The sequence below is a fragment of the Lissotriton helveticus genome, chromosome 2_1 (genome assembly GCF_964261635.1).
Source record: "Lissotriton helveticus chromosome 2_1, aLisHel1.1, whole genome shotgun sequence".
Taxonomy (NCBI): domain Eukaryota; kingdom Metazoa; phylum Chordata; class Amphibia; order Caudata; family Salamandridae; genus Lissotriton; species Lissotriton helveticus.
Window position 1 is genome coordinate 1,444,019,857 of NC_136059.1, and position 18,137 is coordinate 1,444,037,993.

General features: G+C 46.1%; 1 protein-coding gene across 1 annotated transcript in view; it reads left to right on the forward strand.

The window, feature by feature from the left end:
• Positions 1-18,137, forward strand: part of FRAS1 (Fraser extracellular matrix complex subunit 1) — a 1,313,599-nt gene that overhangs the window by 853,564 nt on the left and 441,898 nt on the right. Inside the window, exon 20 of the mRNA XM_078676362.1 lies at positions 355-505. Coding sequence (XP_078532488.1) covers positions 355-505 — 151 coding nt within the window. The remainder of the gene's footprint in view (positions 1-354; positions 506-18,137) is intronic.

Here is an 18,137-nt window from a genome sequence, read left to right on the forward strand (position 1 = left end):
GGCACCTCTGTAGTGATTCAATGTGGTCCACTAAGTAGCTGACATTGGGAACCAAAAGATTTCCACAAGAAACAACAATGTAGTGAATCATTGGACTCCACCCAGAAACTGATATAGGAAGCCAAAAGATAACTACAGACACTACAGTACTTTCGTGATTGGGAGAAATGTTTCTAAAATAACTTGCATGTTCATAATAACCCTTGTTTATGTATTTTCACCTCAAAGCAGCTAGCTCAAGCAGATAGCTTTCCTTTTACTGCAGCTCTGCAATATTTGTGAAACTTTGCACCCCGTCATATATAAATGTATGGTCACGATGGCCTGCTTTTAACACCATCTATTATTTTACAGGTGCGGGATTCTGCTCAGTCCTTCCTTACTGTACACGTGCCACTCTACGTTTCTTATATATACGTAACTGCACCAAGAGGCTGGGCTTCCCTGGAGCATCACACGGAGATGGAGTTTTCTTTTTTCTACGATACTGTTCTTTGGCGGACAGGTATTTTTCTTTGCCATATTAGTAATTGTTATTTTTACACCAAGTCCCATTACAGCTGTACCATTGTTGATATAAGCCTTCTGTGGTATGGGACTTAAGTATATCTGTAAAGCATTGGTAATTGTGAAATTGTAGGAAGCTGGCTTTTTATGTGGCAGTGCCAAGGTAAGGGCACACCATGAACAAAGTACAGATGACCATTTCTTCTATTTGAGGTATTGTGGTCGATCGGCTTAGGCTTATCAGAGGGTAGTGTTAAGCATTTGTTGTATGCACAGAGTCAATAAATGAGACGCATACTCAAGAAGAAACTCAAGACCAATTTAGATAAATAATACACGTTTTAGGGACCAAGATCATCAGAATTAAGTCAGTATTTTCAGAGTTATGGATTTTTGTAGTATTAGAAAAATACAGTCAAGTAATGGTTTAGAGATATGAGCCTCAAATGCAGTAATTTTATCCTATGGGAGCAACATTCTTGTCTAACAGTTTACTGGGTTCTTCTCCTGTGCGTAAGGTGGTTAAGGGCCGAAGGTCCAAGAAACCACCAAAAGTTCAGTTTTATCTGTCCTGGTGAGTCCTGGTGCAGAGGTGCTTGTCACGTTGGTAGCCTTGAGCGCTACCTTGTAAAGTCAATGGAGAACTACCTGCAAAAAGAAAAAAAGGATGCAAGTGGGCACTGGAGAGCCAGTCCAGTAGAAACAAAAGTGGTGCTCGGCTCTTGAGGGTCTCTGGGGCACAAAGAGACAGTTGTTTACGTGGACCCGGTGGGCTTGGGTGAAGAGGGATTTTGTCTGGTGGGTTGTTTGAGTCGGAGGCTCCCACTTGATTTCGGCGACCTGGAGAAGGAGAGAAAACAAGACTGTAGGGCCACTCTCAGTGATGACCTTGAGATTCTTATGTCCCTAGTCAGCAGTTCAGTGCTGACCTCGGTGATGTCTGGGCTGGATACACAACAAGCCTTGGTGTTTGGAAGGGCTCCGGTACCCCGGGTATTGGTGCAGGGAGGCTCCGGGAAGGCTTAACATCTCAAAACTTGGTGAAGCTATGGTGCTGACCTCCTGAACTCTTGATGACCTCCTCTTGGTAAGTTGCTCCCTGGGTAGACCCGATGGTCAGCAAAACGGTGAAACAGGCAGATGCGGTCGGTGCTTGCAGATGCAGGGAGATCGCTTCTTATCCACAAGGGAGGTGCTGCTTGGTTGGCAAAGTACTGGAAAGTCCTCCTAGAGTTTGAAGAGGCTGTTCGGTGGCAGGACAAGTCTTTTCTTGCATTGTTGGTAGAGCAGCAGCCATGCAGAGTTTGGCTCCACTTTCGGTGCTGGTCCACAGTTCTTGAGTTGTTGGCTCTTTTTTGTCCATTTTCTGTTCCCAGGTAGACAAACCCAAGTTCTTGGTGTCAGGGACCCACTTTAATACTGAGTTTAGGAGGTGTTAAGGGGAGTGTAAGGTAGTAGCCTATGATATACCTACCACTGGGGTGACTACACCATCTATATGACCACTTCATAGGGAAAATGGGCATAAACCTTACCCAGTGTTCCTAGTTCTACCAAAACCAAGATGATGAAACCCTTCCTTGAGTTTCCACTACAGGTGGCCCACCGTAGGGGTGGGCCTAGCATGATAGTGTGCACGGCTCCTGACTTGCTAATTGTCCCGCCTGCTCTGGTGCAAAATGGGCCCCAGGGCAGGGGGTAGCATTCTCCAGGTCTGAAGGAAGCTCGAGTTGCATATCAAAGGCAGCAGAGGCTTAGAAGCCTCAGGCCTTGGTATGCTAATTCACTAGCATCCTGCTGGGGGAGGTGTGATCATCTTCCTGCTGAGCAGGCATTGTTCCTGACCTCTGAGAGCATTTGCTGTCCTTAGCATGGGGTTAGAAACTTGTCTAAAATGGCAGGCTGGAAGTGTCCAGTCAGCCAACACACTAAACTACTGCTAGGTTTCAGGGGGGTACCTATAAGATGCCCTCTGGGTGCATGTCATAATATCTCCAGCCTGGCGTCAGTGTGGATTTATTAAGACAAGGTGTTTGATATCAAACACCATTGCTTTTAGTGCAGCCATCATGTAGCTGGGTAACTCGTAATGACCAGTACCGAGTACATGTCCTTAAGATGGCTGCTTGATCACTTGTGATATCTAGGAATGGAACTAGACATCATAGGGGCCTATCTCCTCATGCAGATGGGGCCTCACATGTACTCTAATTCACCCTGCAATTTTTCTCTAAGGCCTGCTGTAAGGGGTGACGTAAATATAGTATATGCAATGGGCATGGCATACAGGGAGTGTGCCATGTCGTGTTCTCAAAATGTTTTGCACCATTTCACGCATCTTACAATGGCAGACTGTGTGCAGTTTCTGTATGGGTCCCTTTGGGTGGCACATTACCTGTTGCAATCCTTGGGGGCCCTCTTAGGTACCCATGCCCTGGGTACCAGGGGTACCATTTACTAGGCACTTGAAAGGGTGCTAAAGTCCTCGTCAATTTGGTAACAATTGAACATTTTAGTTGTTTGAAGGGAAATTGCACTGGCACTGTGGCCCTGGTTAGCAGGGACCCAGTGCACTTTCAGCCGAAAAGCATAATTACAAGGGCAAAAAGGGTGGGTGAGCATGTCAAGAAGGGGCACTTTCCTACAGCGACCATTCTTGTAAGGAAATGCCTATTTTTGTATGGGCACCCTAAGTTTTTTGACTGATTGGGTTTTCAACTCAAAGTGTGCTGTGGCCTGCTAACCAGAGCTCGGTGTCAGTGCCTTGACCCAAAGTTTGTCAAATTTGCTATACCCAATTTGAAATGGCTAGCTTACTTTTAAGTCCCTAGTAAATGTGGCCCTTGTACCCATGGCATATGAGTTAGAGGGGTACCCCAGGCCTGCAGCACTGGTTGTGCCACCCTGTAGGCCCCATAAGTAAAACAGGTCCCCCAGTCAGCACTGCAGACTGGTAGAGCAGTTGTGCACTACTAGCCCGACTTTGCCATTAAAAACCGTGACAAAGCCACCACTACCCCTGTACATATGTGTAAGTCACCCCTCTGGCACACCTACCAAGCCCTTAAGGCTGAGTGCAACACATAACTCTGGCAAGACATGTGCTTTGCATGTCCTGGCAGTGAAATACACAGCACTGCCGTAGTTGCTTGGAAAGGTTTGGTCACCCAATTGTCGAGTACATGTTTACTAAACTCTAATATACTCTCAGCTGTGGTAACTCTTGAACAGGGTGACCAGAGTAGGTACTCCAAGGTATCAAACAACTCGTTACATTAAGACCGGCTTGTATCTCAAGTCAAAATAATTATAATTGTTCCAGTGTGCACCTTTAGCAAAGCTGCTACATTGTTGCCTTTAAATCTCCTGTGCCTTCCCAGGCACACTTGGAGCCTGCTCCCCCAGGTAGACTTCTGACCTCCAGGAGAGTCATGCTAACAAATCTCAATAAGGAAAACAATAAGGGGTTTCGCTCAGGGAGATGTCATCTCCCTCCTGCAGGAAACCACTTGGGAGTTAGCCCCAAAAGGCAGGCTCCAAAGGTGAAGCCACATTTGAAGGGCAGATGCGTAGCACCAGGCTGGAGGGTTGCTCCAATTTTGAGGTAGACTGACTGGCACGGAAGACAGAGAGGGGAAACCAGTTGCCAAACCTGTGTCCCCTGGGGAGTGTAGTCCTGAGGAAGCCACACCCCGAAGGTGGGCTAGGAAGATCTGTATACCAAGAGAGAGATCTCATCATCTTGGGAGGGGGCAGAATCGTGCATCCTGGGATATCTAGATACCACACTCCACAGGAAGTAGTCAACAGGTGGGAGGGAGCCTGGTAGCCCATTGGCTATCAACTGCATCCTTTCTTGAGGGTCCTTTCCAAGCATTAATGTGACACCCCTGGCACTGAGGCCTCAGATATCGACCGACTTGAAGAAGTGCTGAAGGAGGACTGCCCTGCTGCACCGAGGGATCCGCAAAGAGAGGCTGCACCAACGAGGACTGTACCTGGTGGCTGGCAAAGAGAGGGACTGTGCCTGATGTGTCCTGCTCAGGGGAAAGCTGCCTCCAGTCAAGCCAAGAGAACTCCAAGTGCCAGCTGACTGGCCTCCTATTCACAGCACAGTGACACAACAGCTGAAGAAGCCTCCTGGGGCAAGTTGGTAGCCCGAAGTTTTTAAGCCGCTATCACCCGTCCATGCAGCAACAGGGACCAAGACCTGACGCAGAGTTGCACCCTAGTTAACGTAGCCCGGAAGCGTTGCTGGAGAGTTGCTGGGACGCTCAGAAGGAAAGTTATCGACCTAGCAAAGATTGGACTGTGACAACAGGCGACTGGACTTCAGCCATGGCGGAGAGGACTTTGTGGGACTTCAACCGTGCAACCAGGACCCCTGACCCATCTTTGTGGACCGAAGAATCCCTGCAGGAAGACCCCTGCTGACCGGATTGCAACCACAGGATCCTTAGAGCATCTTCAGCATTCTTCATCCCTTGCATCAAGACCACAGCATAGGTATCCATATCAAAGAAGAACTGATGAAGGACTGCTGCTTCTATGAAGATAACTGTTCTTAAGGACCTTGCTGGTCCCCCAGACTAGCTTCCTGCCGGAGTTGGTCATCCCAAGTACTTCTAACCGACAGCATTGACACTTACTTAAATTTTGTTTGTGAAAGTTTTCAAGTGCCCAATTTGTTGACTTTGCTAAAGCTTGTTTGTGGTTGAGTGAAATTGCATTGATTTATTTTTGCTTGTAAAATCCATATCTCCGGAACCCTCTGGTGGATCTATTCGGTTCTAGTGTCAAATCTTATAAAAATTCAGTCAATTTCTATGAATTGGTGTGGGATTTCTTGAGTGTCGTGTCTATTTTGTCTTCAATTGGTTTGGGACTATTTAAATACTTAACGCTTTCTTCTTCTTAGGAAGCCTTGCTGCTCAGTGGCACGCTACCCAGGGTTAAGCTGGGGGTTTTACAGACGAAACCTAATGGACCTAAAGAGTTACACGATGAGGTCAGACAATCACACTATATAATACACCTCATTTCCTCACAGTGCTCATTACACTAAGATTTTTTGCGTAAGAAAACACTTAAATATCGGCTGCTAACCATAGGCTTCTGATGGATACTTCTAACTGCAGATTCCTTACCTTTAGAGTATCCCCGGGCGCCAAACCCGATCCAGAAACATTCACAAAGCAGTACTCCCACACGCCATTAGGTGGCACAGTGTGGTTTCTTGTTGACTTTGTTCTGTTCTGTCTTGAAGTGAGGAACAAAAACATTTTAAGTTGCACCCCTTTGCACAAATGTCAGTTCCTTTCTTTTCGCACAGCCAAAGGATGGTGGTGAGGTGAGTGTATTAAGTACCCTTCACCCCTCCGTTCTGCGAAAAGGTTGACATGTTTCTGCTGGGTTGCGTCTCTCTTGGCTTTTGTCAGGACTGTCAGAACCCTATGCTAAATCCCTTTCAATCTGTATACAAGTTGTATAACTAATTACTCCTCCTGTTACTAATAAGAGTGGTGGGTACTGTAATCATACTTCTGTTAGGATCGAGTTTATCTTAAGGTACCACTAGAAATGGCAAGGGAGGATAGGGCGACCCTCTGTAGTCACACATTCGTCAAGGGTAGTGCGCCTCCATACAGTTGTCTTTCCTGGTGCCTCATAACCATCTTTTGGTAGGGAGATTCCTTTTAACCCAAACAAGGGTATCCACAAATAAAATATTATGAGGATATCCTTTAGTTTGTTTCAGACTTTCTACATGCACTTATCATTTCCAGGATCCTTTTCCTTTTCTGTGTGTTTGTATTGTCTTCCCCACCCTATTGCTCCACTTTGTTCCACTCCGCAGCGGTGTCATAGCAACCCTATGATGAAGCATGCCACTACTCGTTGTGGGTGAGGGCAGTTTTTATAACGCATTGCACTTTGCTACACTTTGCATTTTTTCTCTTAAAATAATTGTGATTCTATAGTCCTTACTTTTTATGTGTGAGGTGGTTTACCCAGAGGAGGTCAAAGTAAGTTCATATCCTCCTCCCCCTTTTACTTGTGTGTTGGTCAGCATTTAAACCTTGCCAGGATTTTCACAAACAAGTGTCTCTGACATGCTCGCATGTGGTATGCTATTGGTGTTTGGGCTCAGGGCATGACTTCAAGTTGTGTAAGGAATATTCCCTCATGAATCCAAAAGAGATCTGGAAATGCAAACATCCAATATTCTCTGCTGAACACTGAAAGAAATCGCTCAAGTCCCGCTCGGTTCAAAGTCAACACCTTGGACTTGCTCTCAAGGTCACTCCTGTGACAGGTTCTTGTTGCAGTAGGACTTCATGTATGTCCACTTTGAAAGCACAGAGGAAATACAAGAAAACCAAAGGCGACTCAGCCCACTCACGCCCCTCTTTCTTCAGAGTAGTTACATGTTTGTCAACTTACCACTCTGTCTCGCTCCCCATTTACCGAGAAGCTGATTCCACTATTGTTTCAGATGTATTCTTGAGTTCCCCATGTCATCGGTGACATTGCAACAATTTTAGGACTTTTAAGGGGCTATGTTGCTTATCTTTGTCATTCTTATGGTTTCCTCTGACATGCCTTTGGGCTCCAAGGATCTGCAGTGACCCCTTGTCGGGTTGCCATCTGCAGATCTGTTCTCAGCATCATCCGTGCCTCTAGAACCCGCTTTTTATTCTGCACCAGTTTCTGTGTCGACTTCCACTCAGATGAACCAAATTTGCGGTGTGGCCTGCGACTTCGATGTCATTCCTAAGGTCCCCAGAGGAGGACCTTCTGCTCATACAGATGTCAGACTCTAAGCTGATCTCTTCTCCATCTCAACTAAATTCACGTCACAAATCCACTTTGACATACCTGATCTCCATTTAGTCAGATTTATATAGAAGGCTCTGTCTTCCATTGATCCACCCTCAGGTGGTCCACCAACTTTTTGGTTTGATTCATCAGACAGACTTCGAAGATGACTTGCCTCCTTATGGTGATGGCAATCTCTGCATGGACTTGCAGGAAGTTGATGAGCTGCATACTTCCCCTGTTACTCTGTTGATTTCACCCTAGACCACCTGTAGAGGAAAGCGCTTTGTCTGCTATGGTGATACTGCTACTGATACTAGGTTGATTCCCCACCTAGCCATAGGAGGAAATAGCCTCATTTGCTGTGGTAATGTAAATGTCCTGCTGAGGTTTTAGACCTACAACTACTTTCTGTGGAGGTAAAGACTAAAGTCCTCACAGAGGTGAGTTCCTTCCTGGGCAGACTTCTGCTAACGTTCAACAGAGCTCTTACTGACACATTGATGGACACTTGGGTGAAGCCTTGTTCTTGCCCTCCAGTGAACAGACAAGTTATCAAGCACCATCGAATGGCATTTGCCAACTCCTATTTTATGACTCCGTATCCGACCCCAGCAAGTTTTGTCGTTTAAGCTTTCACCAACCAATTGAAATTAATTCATTCTCCGCCGTTAGCCCCACCACCACCACTTCCCCTCTCCCACCAAGACAAGAAGTCAAAGAGAATTTAGTCACTTGGGAAACATATGCTGTCAACGGCCATTGAATCTGTGAGGTCAGTTTATGCCAGGTGCCTACTTTGCAGATATACTCCCTCCCTCTGGGACTTAGTTGGCGAGATTCCTGAAACTTGTGAGCTTCCCTGGTTCAAACCATTCATGACAGTTAGGATACAACCACATAGGTAATTTGGTCTGGCATGGACATTAGCGATTGCTTGGGTCAGGGCAGTTGGCATCGGTGTGATACTCATCACGCTTGGATGACATCTACGGGGCTCTTTGGGAATGCCCAGGTGTTCTTTATGGATATTCCTTTTGACGGATCTTGCCGTTGTTGTGAGAAGGTAGGTGTGGCACTGGATTGATTTAATGAGAGCGAAGCTGCAGTGCATTCCTTGGGCCTTTCGACAGCTGCCAAGTAGTTTTCCCATCAACGTCTTTCCTTTCAAAGTTATTACAGAGAGCTAGAATACAGGCAACCCCAGGCCCCCACAGCATTCAACAGGGTTTGGACAGACAGTGTGCAGGTCACCAGGTACAACATTTATCTAAGCCCTGCTGTTTCACCCTCCAAGCTACTTTAGCTTGCCCTTAGTGCTACAGTACCACCCTAGGAGGCTGGACCAACACTTTGTCCAAGGGTGGCAAATGATACCTCTGGCAGATGGGTCCTCCAGATCGTTCAACTGGGCAATTCCCTTCTATTCCTTTTCAACCCGCTGTATCTTCCACCCATATCAGAATCACTTCCAGAGGAGCACCAGGCAATTTGTTTGGCAGAAGATGCAGGCTCTCTTGTCCAAAGGGTCATAGAGAGTGTACTGGCCTCGGAAATGAAGACTGGTTGAATATCCAGCTGTTTCCTCATTCCTCAGAAGTCTTAGCCCTATTTTAGATCTTGCCCTCTGAACATCTTCCTGCAGAAGGACAGATTCAGAGGCTCACACTAGCCCAGGTTCTGTCTGCCTCAGATCCAGGCAACTGGATGGTAGCCTAGACCTACTGGATGCATATTTTCATATTACCATCCTGCAGTCTCACAGCTAAACAAAGGTAAACCAGGAGCATTTTCAATTTGCTGTGCTCCCGTTCGGCTTCACCAGTGCCCCTTGGGTGTTCACGGAAGGGATGGCGGTGGTCACGGCACACTTTGGGAGGTTGGGGATATCAGTTTTGCACTACCTCGAAGACTGAATGTTGAAGTCGGGCTCACTATAGTCAGTTGTAGATAAACTACAGATGAATGCAAACTTTGACATTGTTGGGATTCACAATCAATGTGCTGAAGTCAAACTTGACTCCTTCGCAGATGCTGCCTTTCAGTGGAGCCACTTTGCATACAGTGCAGTTTTGAGCCTTCCCTCTGTCACAATGTGTCCAAGACATTCAGACTATGATCCAGTGTTTCAGGCTTCTTGGCCTCCCAAATCCTATTTTTCAATTATGCAAGTGGCATTTCGAGCTCTGCAATGGAAGGTGAAATCTCAGTGGGCCCTGCACCAAGGGAACCTGCCGGATTCCATCCTGGTTTTAGAGGAGACTGCAAGAGATCTGCAGGGGCAGCTGCTCTACTGCAATTGGACCAGTGGCAGACCCCTCTAGCCTCCGCAACTAGAGCTAGCAGTTGAGACAAAAACATAGCTGGTGGATTGGAAGGTCATCAGGGAGAGCTGTAGATTAGAGGACTCTGCACTTTGGTGGGAATGTCTCTCTACATTAACACATTGGAATTGTAAGTCATTCCCCTAGTGTTGAAGACATCTTACTGCCCATTAAAGGAGATTAGTACAGGTCCTCTTTCACAACCCCATCACCATGTGATACTGCAACAAGCAGGGCGGAGTGGATTCCTTGGTTCTGTGGCGAAAGGCTCTTTGCCTCTGGAGTTGATAGGGTATTTACCTGGTTGTGAACCACCTGGCAGGGTTTTCAAATGCCAAGGTGGACCAGCTCAGTTGATAGCGCCTGGCTGATCACAAATGGAGGGAACACCCTGAGGTGGCACAGAACAACTTCCAACAATCGGGACAATCCTGGTTGTATCTTTTTGCTATTGCTAAGAACTCACAGCCTTAATTATTTGTATGTTGGAGTCCCCAAGAAGGCTATCTCTGGAGTCCACATTCTGGCTAGAATGGAGCATGGGACTGGAATGCACCTTTGCACCCCTACTTCTCTGGACATGAGATCAGAAGAACATCAGGAACAACTGGATCGCCATCCAGGTGGCTTCAGATTGGGCCAGGAGAGTATGGCATCTGGAACCTCTGTGGGTATGCCCATCTGTCCTTTGATCAGGTTACTCCTTTGGGATGATCCTTTGTCTCCGCAGCAGTGTAGAGTTATGCATCTGGGCCTACACAATTTACACCTCCCTGTGTGGAGATTGAATGGCAGCAATTGACTGCATTCGATCTCCCTCCTAAGGTTGTGAATATTATTCTTGCTGCACTTCCTATACAAAGTCCACTTACGTAGGACGCTGGGACAGATTTGTGCCCTGTTGTGGTATTCATAACACAAACCCATTTACATGCCGAACGGTCTGATATCTTATTGTTTGTTTTGAGTTTGGCCCAGCGAGGACTTGCATTGGGCACTAATAAATGTTATTTGTCCACCCTTTTTGGCCTTTTTGCCAGACCAGCCGTCCTTGTTTATATCACTTGTTGTGATGAGGTAAATACAAGTTTAACATACTTTCACCGCCCCCCTCACCCCCCTCAAACCATTTGTGATGCCACAGTAGGAACTCAGTTTGGTCCTGACTTTCCTTATGTCCACTCCATCCCAGATGATGCACAGTTATTCATTTCAGCATCTGAAAACTGTTCCTTGTTGCAATTACTTCAGCTTGTCACATGAGTAAGTTTCAGGGTCCTCAGTTCAATCGCCCAACACCACCTTTTTCCTAGACAAATTGGTGTTGAGGACCAAGTAGGCTTTTTGCACAAAATTGTGACTTACATTGTGACTTTTTTTACTTTGGGCAATCCCTAAACATTCCAATGTTTTTTGCTCCGCCTCACCCCTCGAAAGAGTGGGAGAGACTCCATCAGCTGGATCCCAAAAGAGCCCTGATGTTTTACGTTGATTGTACCAAAGTCCATCAAGTGGATGATCAGCTTTAGTGGGCTTTTCTGGGGCAAAGAAAGACAATGTGGTGCTGAAAATGACTTTGTCATGGTGGATGTTCCTCTTAATCAAGATCCGCTACACACTGATCAAGAAGCATCCTCCAGAAGGACAAGAGGCTCATTTCACCAGGGCTAAGGCTGCTTCCAGTGTATTGATATGCAATCCTGTTCTAGACATTTGTCAGGCCGCGATATGTTTGTCCATGCACACCTTCACAAAACATATTTGCCTTCACACGTAGGTCCTACGGGAAGGGCGTTTTGCCTTTTTGGCAAGGCAGGACCTTTTGGTCCGAGTCCATTCCACGAACCCTCCAGCTTGAGAGGTACTGCTTTGGTATCTATTCTAAAGGTGAGGAATCTGCAGTTAGAAGTATCCACCAGAAGAACAAGTTACTTACCTTCTGTAGCATTCTGTTTGAGGCATGTGTGCTGTAACCGAAAGGAGGAGTCACCTTATCTCGTGACTGGAAAGACTTCTTCGAAGAAAACAACTTGCAAACATCTGGACCCAACACTAGATGGCAGGAAAATGCAAAACATGTGAATCTACAGCTCTTCATGCAAACAACAGATACATTCTTGGTAAGTAACATTATGCTCCTTGTTAATACTGTCTTACTTTAGATTCCTCACTGCCCTCCTTCGTTCCTGTTCTGTGGCAGGGGGTCTCGTTTTTTCAACCAGATTTCACTCATTGAAAAACCTGTGGTAAATTACATTTTTCGTAATGTGCCTAATAATAAATAACACTATTAAGAAACACAAAAACACTAATAATCTTGAATTAGCCAAGACTGTGCCAAATGTGGCTTAATTTATTCGATCATTTACAAAAGTCTAGTTTAGCAATCTTTACTAAGGATATAAACATTTAACAAATTTGCTTGCTTCACACTAAGGTTTAAATGTATGGGGTAGATATTATGATCATTTGTGAGTTTTTATGAAGAGGAAGATAGTTTGGAGTCTCCATTAATAATGTATTATGCATCCAATCAATGTGGCACATTTAAATGTCTGTCCAATTATGATAATTGTGTTAATGTTCTGTACTCCACAAAGGTTCAGGTATTGGGACACAGTATCTTTTTGTCTCAAACCATGACTATTTTTGTTGCCAATTCTTGTTGCATGCCCTCTTTAAAATAAGGTTAGGATTATATTTAACATTTTTAATATTATAGGAGAGAATCAGAAAATGAAAAGTGCATTATTATGTTCTACTTTGACGTTTTCAAATTGTGGCAAATGTGATAATACCAGCGCACATTCTAAGGAAACCTAAGGCCGCATTACATAGATGAAGGGTGCGGTTCCATTTTCCCTGCAACGCATCAGGCACAGAGTGGGACATAGGGCTTGTATCACAGCAAATGCACTGTTTCCAGCGCAAGCCCAAACTCACGCCTGCACTGGGAAGCACTGGGATTAGTGAAAGGCTGACTGTGTTTAAAGCCACTGGTTACCTTTGCAGGCCTAAGAGGAGGCAATTGTTTGTGGGGAAAAAAGATCTGGGTGGACTTAGATAATAATAGGAATCACAAGCCATGTGAAAGCTGAAGGGACAGTTTTCTCATGTCCTGGTACAAGCCACTTCCTGTGAAGCGGAGAATCACTTGATGGGAGCTTCAAGAGGGAAACAAATACCTTTGTTCTTTTACTCACATTATCTGTTCACAACTACAAGGTTATATATTTTTAAAGTAATATTTTACATTTTAAAATGTTTTGGTTTGAAGTGTGATTTAACACATTCTTAAATAGTTAACGTTTAAACATTATTTTGAAGCATATGCTATGTGTTACACTTGTTTGCATCAGTGCTGAATCTAGGTATATGGGCTTTGCCTAAACAGCAGTGTCAGATAGTGTAGGAAAGTAGGATCTGCTTTCTTGGTTACCCCCACTTTCCGCTGGTGTTATACTGTTTTCTGACTAGTCTGACTCAGATCCTGCTAATCAGGACCCCAATCACTGTGCTCTCTCCCTAAATTTGACTATGGTAAGTATTTTTATACTTTCCCAATTGGGTACTGGTGTACCCTTCTAAGTCCCTAGCATGTGGTACTAAAGTACCCATGGCATGGATACACCCGGGTCTCCCATAGACTGCAGCTTGTATTGTGCCACCCATGAGAGACCACTCAAACTGTAGCCACAGGCCTGCCATTGCAGCCTGTGTAAGTTGGTGTTGGCACCACTTACGACAGATATACGTTTTCTTATTTCTTAGGTCACTGCACTTAAAACCTATAAGTCACCCCGAAGGTAGGCTTTTCAATCCTGAAGGCAGGGTGCTAGGTTATAAGTGTGAGGGTGCCCTGCACAAGCTAGTGCTGCTGCTGACCACAGACACCAGTCGGCCCTCCTTCTGCTGAGCCAAGCTCAAGCAGGGGAAGGGAGAACAATAGGTTTCCTGTTACAGCAAGGTGTAACCAACTCCCAAGCCAGCACTTAGTGTATTGGGATGGGATGGGGGCACTTGCCAGCGCTACCAGACTGCTTAAAAGGGCACATTTGGTGCCCTCCTTGCATGCTCCTGTTGGAACCAGTTCAGGGAGCCCTAGGCTCCCACTCTGGCGCGAAACGTGACAAAGAACATAGGAGTATCCTCCCCTCTGTCCAGCCCCTGCTCTGGGAGGGAACCTAGAATTTTCACAACCCTTTCCTTAGAGTACTTAAGGGCTTACCTGTGGGTGGTTCTTCAGATTCGTTGTGGGACAAGTTTCTGATCCGAAACCACTTATAAACTTCTACCGTCTAGGCACTTTGGACTTCGTTGGACTTCACCTAAGAACTGAGACCGCACCAAGGAAGACTCCTGCTGCTCCTGGTCTCGTTGTCCTGCCAGTCTACTGCACCGTCTGTCCCTGTGCTTCATCCAGGTTCTTCACAAGGCCTGTGGGCATGAAAGACATCCGAAGGAATCTCCTTTGAGTAAAGGAGTCACTCCACTTGACTCTGCAGGCACTTCAACTGAGCTGACTGGGTTGCTGCTCCTGCCGTCCCACTGACTTTGAAAGGCTCAGCAACACAGGTGGTCATTCTGCAGCTTGCTCAAGGCCTGCACAGTCTTCTCTGCAAGTTTGAGCCCAGCATCCCCCGTCGGTACCATTGGAACTGAACCCCTGTGCACTGGGTCGACTTGCCAGTGCCACAGATTATTGACCTTGTCCTCCAGAGATTTTCGGGCTACAAGAAGCTCCAGCCTCAAGCATCTCTTCCTGCCAAGGTGTCAGGAATCCAAATTCTAGTTTAAAGGAATGTCAACTCGTAGGCGTAACCAATGGATACAGGAGACTTAATCATGTAAAAAAATAACAGTTCTCTTAGAAAGCGCAATGACCAGTATTGGACAGAAGTTGTCAGGAAGCATACCTTTAAAATGGCTGACAGCGCTATGGTTAGCGCTACAGCCAATTGCCAGTAAGCACGAGATCCTAAGCACAGCTATAGCTCACGCTCACCCTCAGCTGTGCCCACTTCCCCAAGACCGTTAATGAAGTAACAGTGCTTGGATTTTCGTCCGTGGATTTAGAGTCAGTATAGTTAGTTCAAACGTTTAGTTTTTTCTCGACGGAAGATTAGAACTCTGCTTCGGCTCGGATATACCTGGCAGAGAATTCAAGAACAGAAGCTCCGTGAAATTCTCCAAGTCTACAGTCCGTTCCCAGGCAGAATTTCTGTGAAGATTTGCTCACTAATTAAAGTCTCCTGTCACACAAGTACTTTTCTGTATAAAAGAAAGCCTTGTGAAAGTTTAATTTGATACTTTGTTTCCGTTTAAGAAAAAGCGTGCCCCAAGCATAGTTCTCTCATGTTTATTTTCCTGCTCTGCCATGAAGAAGGTTCACAATTTTTTGCAGTTTAACAAATAATACTACCGGTTGGTAAACAATAGAACTTATCAGCCTCTCAGGTTTTCCTTGCAAAAGAAAGATAATAAAGGTAAATAGAATTATTTCCCTAAGCATTAAAACAATTAACGTTAAATAAACTGCTTAAGGAATTCTTACTGTTGTTGCTCTTCCATAGGTTAAAGCAAACTATATCAAATTCAGTAAGAGAATTAGCAGACCTTTTTAAGAATACAGAAGAGTCCAGTCTTCTAGGGATATGTTACTTAATGAATAGAGCAAGCATAGTTTACTGTGCAACTTGTTATGAGTTAGTAATTGTTTGCATTTGTGTTTCAGTGTCTAGTACAGATAACAGCATCAGAAAACAGCTAGAAGTGGCCATATAAACCGAAGACATCAGAAATAGAAGACAAGGCTATCTCTTCTCTGTGCCATACCCCTTTCCCCCTTGGGTGTTACTTCATACTCCCTTCAGTTACTTTTGGGAGCTTGGAGGAAGACTTGGGGAGGCATTGGCGAGAGTCGTCATTTTGCCCCTGTGAAGAATCTGGGATACTTCAAGTAAGACCTTTGACACAAGGTCTTAGTTGTCACCCCATCCTCAGCATCGTTTGCCTGCAACTTTAGTGAGCTGCTTGATTTCCTCTTGTGACATCTGTTCCTCTGGCCTGTGGGTCCTCTTGAGGGCCTGTTTTTTTAGCATCAGTGGGATACCCTGCTTGCTCAGGGCCTGCTCTGACTCTCCTACACTTGGCGAGTACCATGGACCTTTCTGGTCCCACAGTAACGCCTTTTTTAATTACCACGTCTGTTGCTACTGCAAGGCTTGTAGGTGTTCCCGCTGGACACCGACCCCCCCCCCCCCTGTTCTCGACTTCCAATGTGGGACAGCTAGTGAACGGCTCCTGGTCTTACACAGCGTCGCCTGGTCCTCACAGCTGCAGCGACAAGGTCACAGTCAACTCTCCTGCATCTTTCACCATCGGTGGTCATTGGTTCTCCCTGCCTCCTGTTCACTCCCGAGTGGCATAGATTCTGTCTCCTGTGCTTGCAGGCACTTGTCTTCCAGAATACATCCTTGGATTCCACTGGACTCTTTCATCTCCTTCGCCAACAGCATCTTTTCAGCGGTCCTCCACTGTGGTCCACAATGGTTCCCAACGTCACTTCACACCTTCCAAGGGTATCCTCGGATGGGGTGACTCTCCAACCTTCTGCCTTCCATGGGTCTCTTCAGGGTCCACTGAGAAGGGTCCTTCTTAAAAACTGCAACCGCAACTTTACCATTGACTTGCATTGAGTATGTGTTTCTACTCTGGGCACAGCCTCCGTAGGTACTTACATCAGGTAGTTCCTTGTGTCCCCAGCTCTTCTGAGTCTTCTAGTCCAGGTCTCAACTTTGTTTGCAGTTCGCATTCTACTTCTTTATGTATAGTTTGATCCCCCCCTGGAGACCAGTGTATTTGTGCTTACTTACCTACCTACGTTTGAAATATTGTGTGTATTGTGTGTATATCTCCGGGTAGGAGATATACCAATGTGTTTGTAAGTGTGTATAATAAATATAACTAATTTTATAACTACACTGTGTGGTTCTTTTTCATTTAACCTACACTGTATTCCAACCAAAATGGTCGGCCCCATGATCTCTATTCTGGGCCCGCACATGTTGGATGTGATTAACATCTCCCTAACTAAAGGCCAGGTCCCTGCAGATTGGAAAAGGGCAGTGGTGAACCCGATCAGGAAAAAGGCATCTTCTCCTTGGACTGACCTCTCCAATATACGACCGATCTCCCTCCTGCCTCACCTGGGTAAGGTTACAGAGAGACATGTGAACACCTATCTCTCTCAACATCTGGAAGCGACGGATGGCCTGGACCACTCACAATCTGGTTTCAGGCCTAACCACAGCACAGAATCAGCCCTTCAAACAGTGACCAACAACATCAGAATGGCACTGAATGAGGGCAGCTCCCTGATTCTGGTGCTGTTGGACCTTTCCGCCGCTTTCGATACGGTGTCTCACACGGTGCTCCTTGACCGCCTAGGTGAGGTGGGTGTGGAGGGAGAGGCTCTGACCTGGATGAAGAGCTTTCTGACTGGTCGTGTCCAAGAAGTTAGGCTGGGCTCCCACAAATCCACACTAAGGGAGCTCAATAAGGGAGTGCCACAAGGCTCATGCCTTAGTCCTACACTCTTCAATGTGTATGTGGCACCCCTAGCCAACCTGGCTAGATCTTTCGGGTTCACCCCGGTGTCGTATGCTGACGACACCCAACTCCTTTTCCCGTTTAAAACTCTCACATCTGCAATAAAAAGATCTTTTGCAGATGGTATGAGAGCCATTGCAGACTGGATGTCAACTAACTGTCTGCAGTGCAATGTGGGGAAAACGGAGGTAATGTGTTTCGGGCAAGCAGCAACATATTGGTCATCTGACTGGTGGCCCGCGGAGCTTGGCCCTGTCCCCACCCCCAAGAGTTCCGTTAGGAACCTGGGAGTGCTTTTTGACCAGCAACTCACCTTCAAGGGACATGTCAATCAGGTGGCTGGTACCTGTTTCCGGGCTATCGGGATGCTGAGACGAGTCTTCCCCTATATGGTAAACCCCAAGTGGTTTTCGTCCTTCCTTCACAACCGGTCTCAGAGGTTCAAGATCGACAATGTGCTATCTACACCTGTGCCTGCAGATCTAGGTGTCCCACAAGGATCCTCCCTCTCCCCCACACTGTTCAACCTCGTTATGGAACCGCTCGCCACCTTGCTTCAAGCATCCAATGTTCAATTTCATATGTACGCTGATGACACACAACTCTATCTAAAGTTACAATCCCCGGAAGATATCAAACATCTGAACTCCACGCTTATCAACACCCAATCCTGGCTGGCCGTTAATCACCTCAAACTAAATGCCCTGAAAACTGAGTTCCTACTCATCTCACCTCCGGCGAAAATCTCCACCACCCAGACCTGGCTCAACAACCTAACAGCACTCAATGTCCAACCCACCATCGTGGACTCGGCGAAATCCCTAGGCATCACACTCGACGCCAGGCTCAACATGCAGCAGCACGTCAGCAATGCCA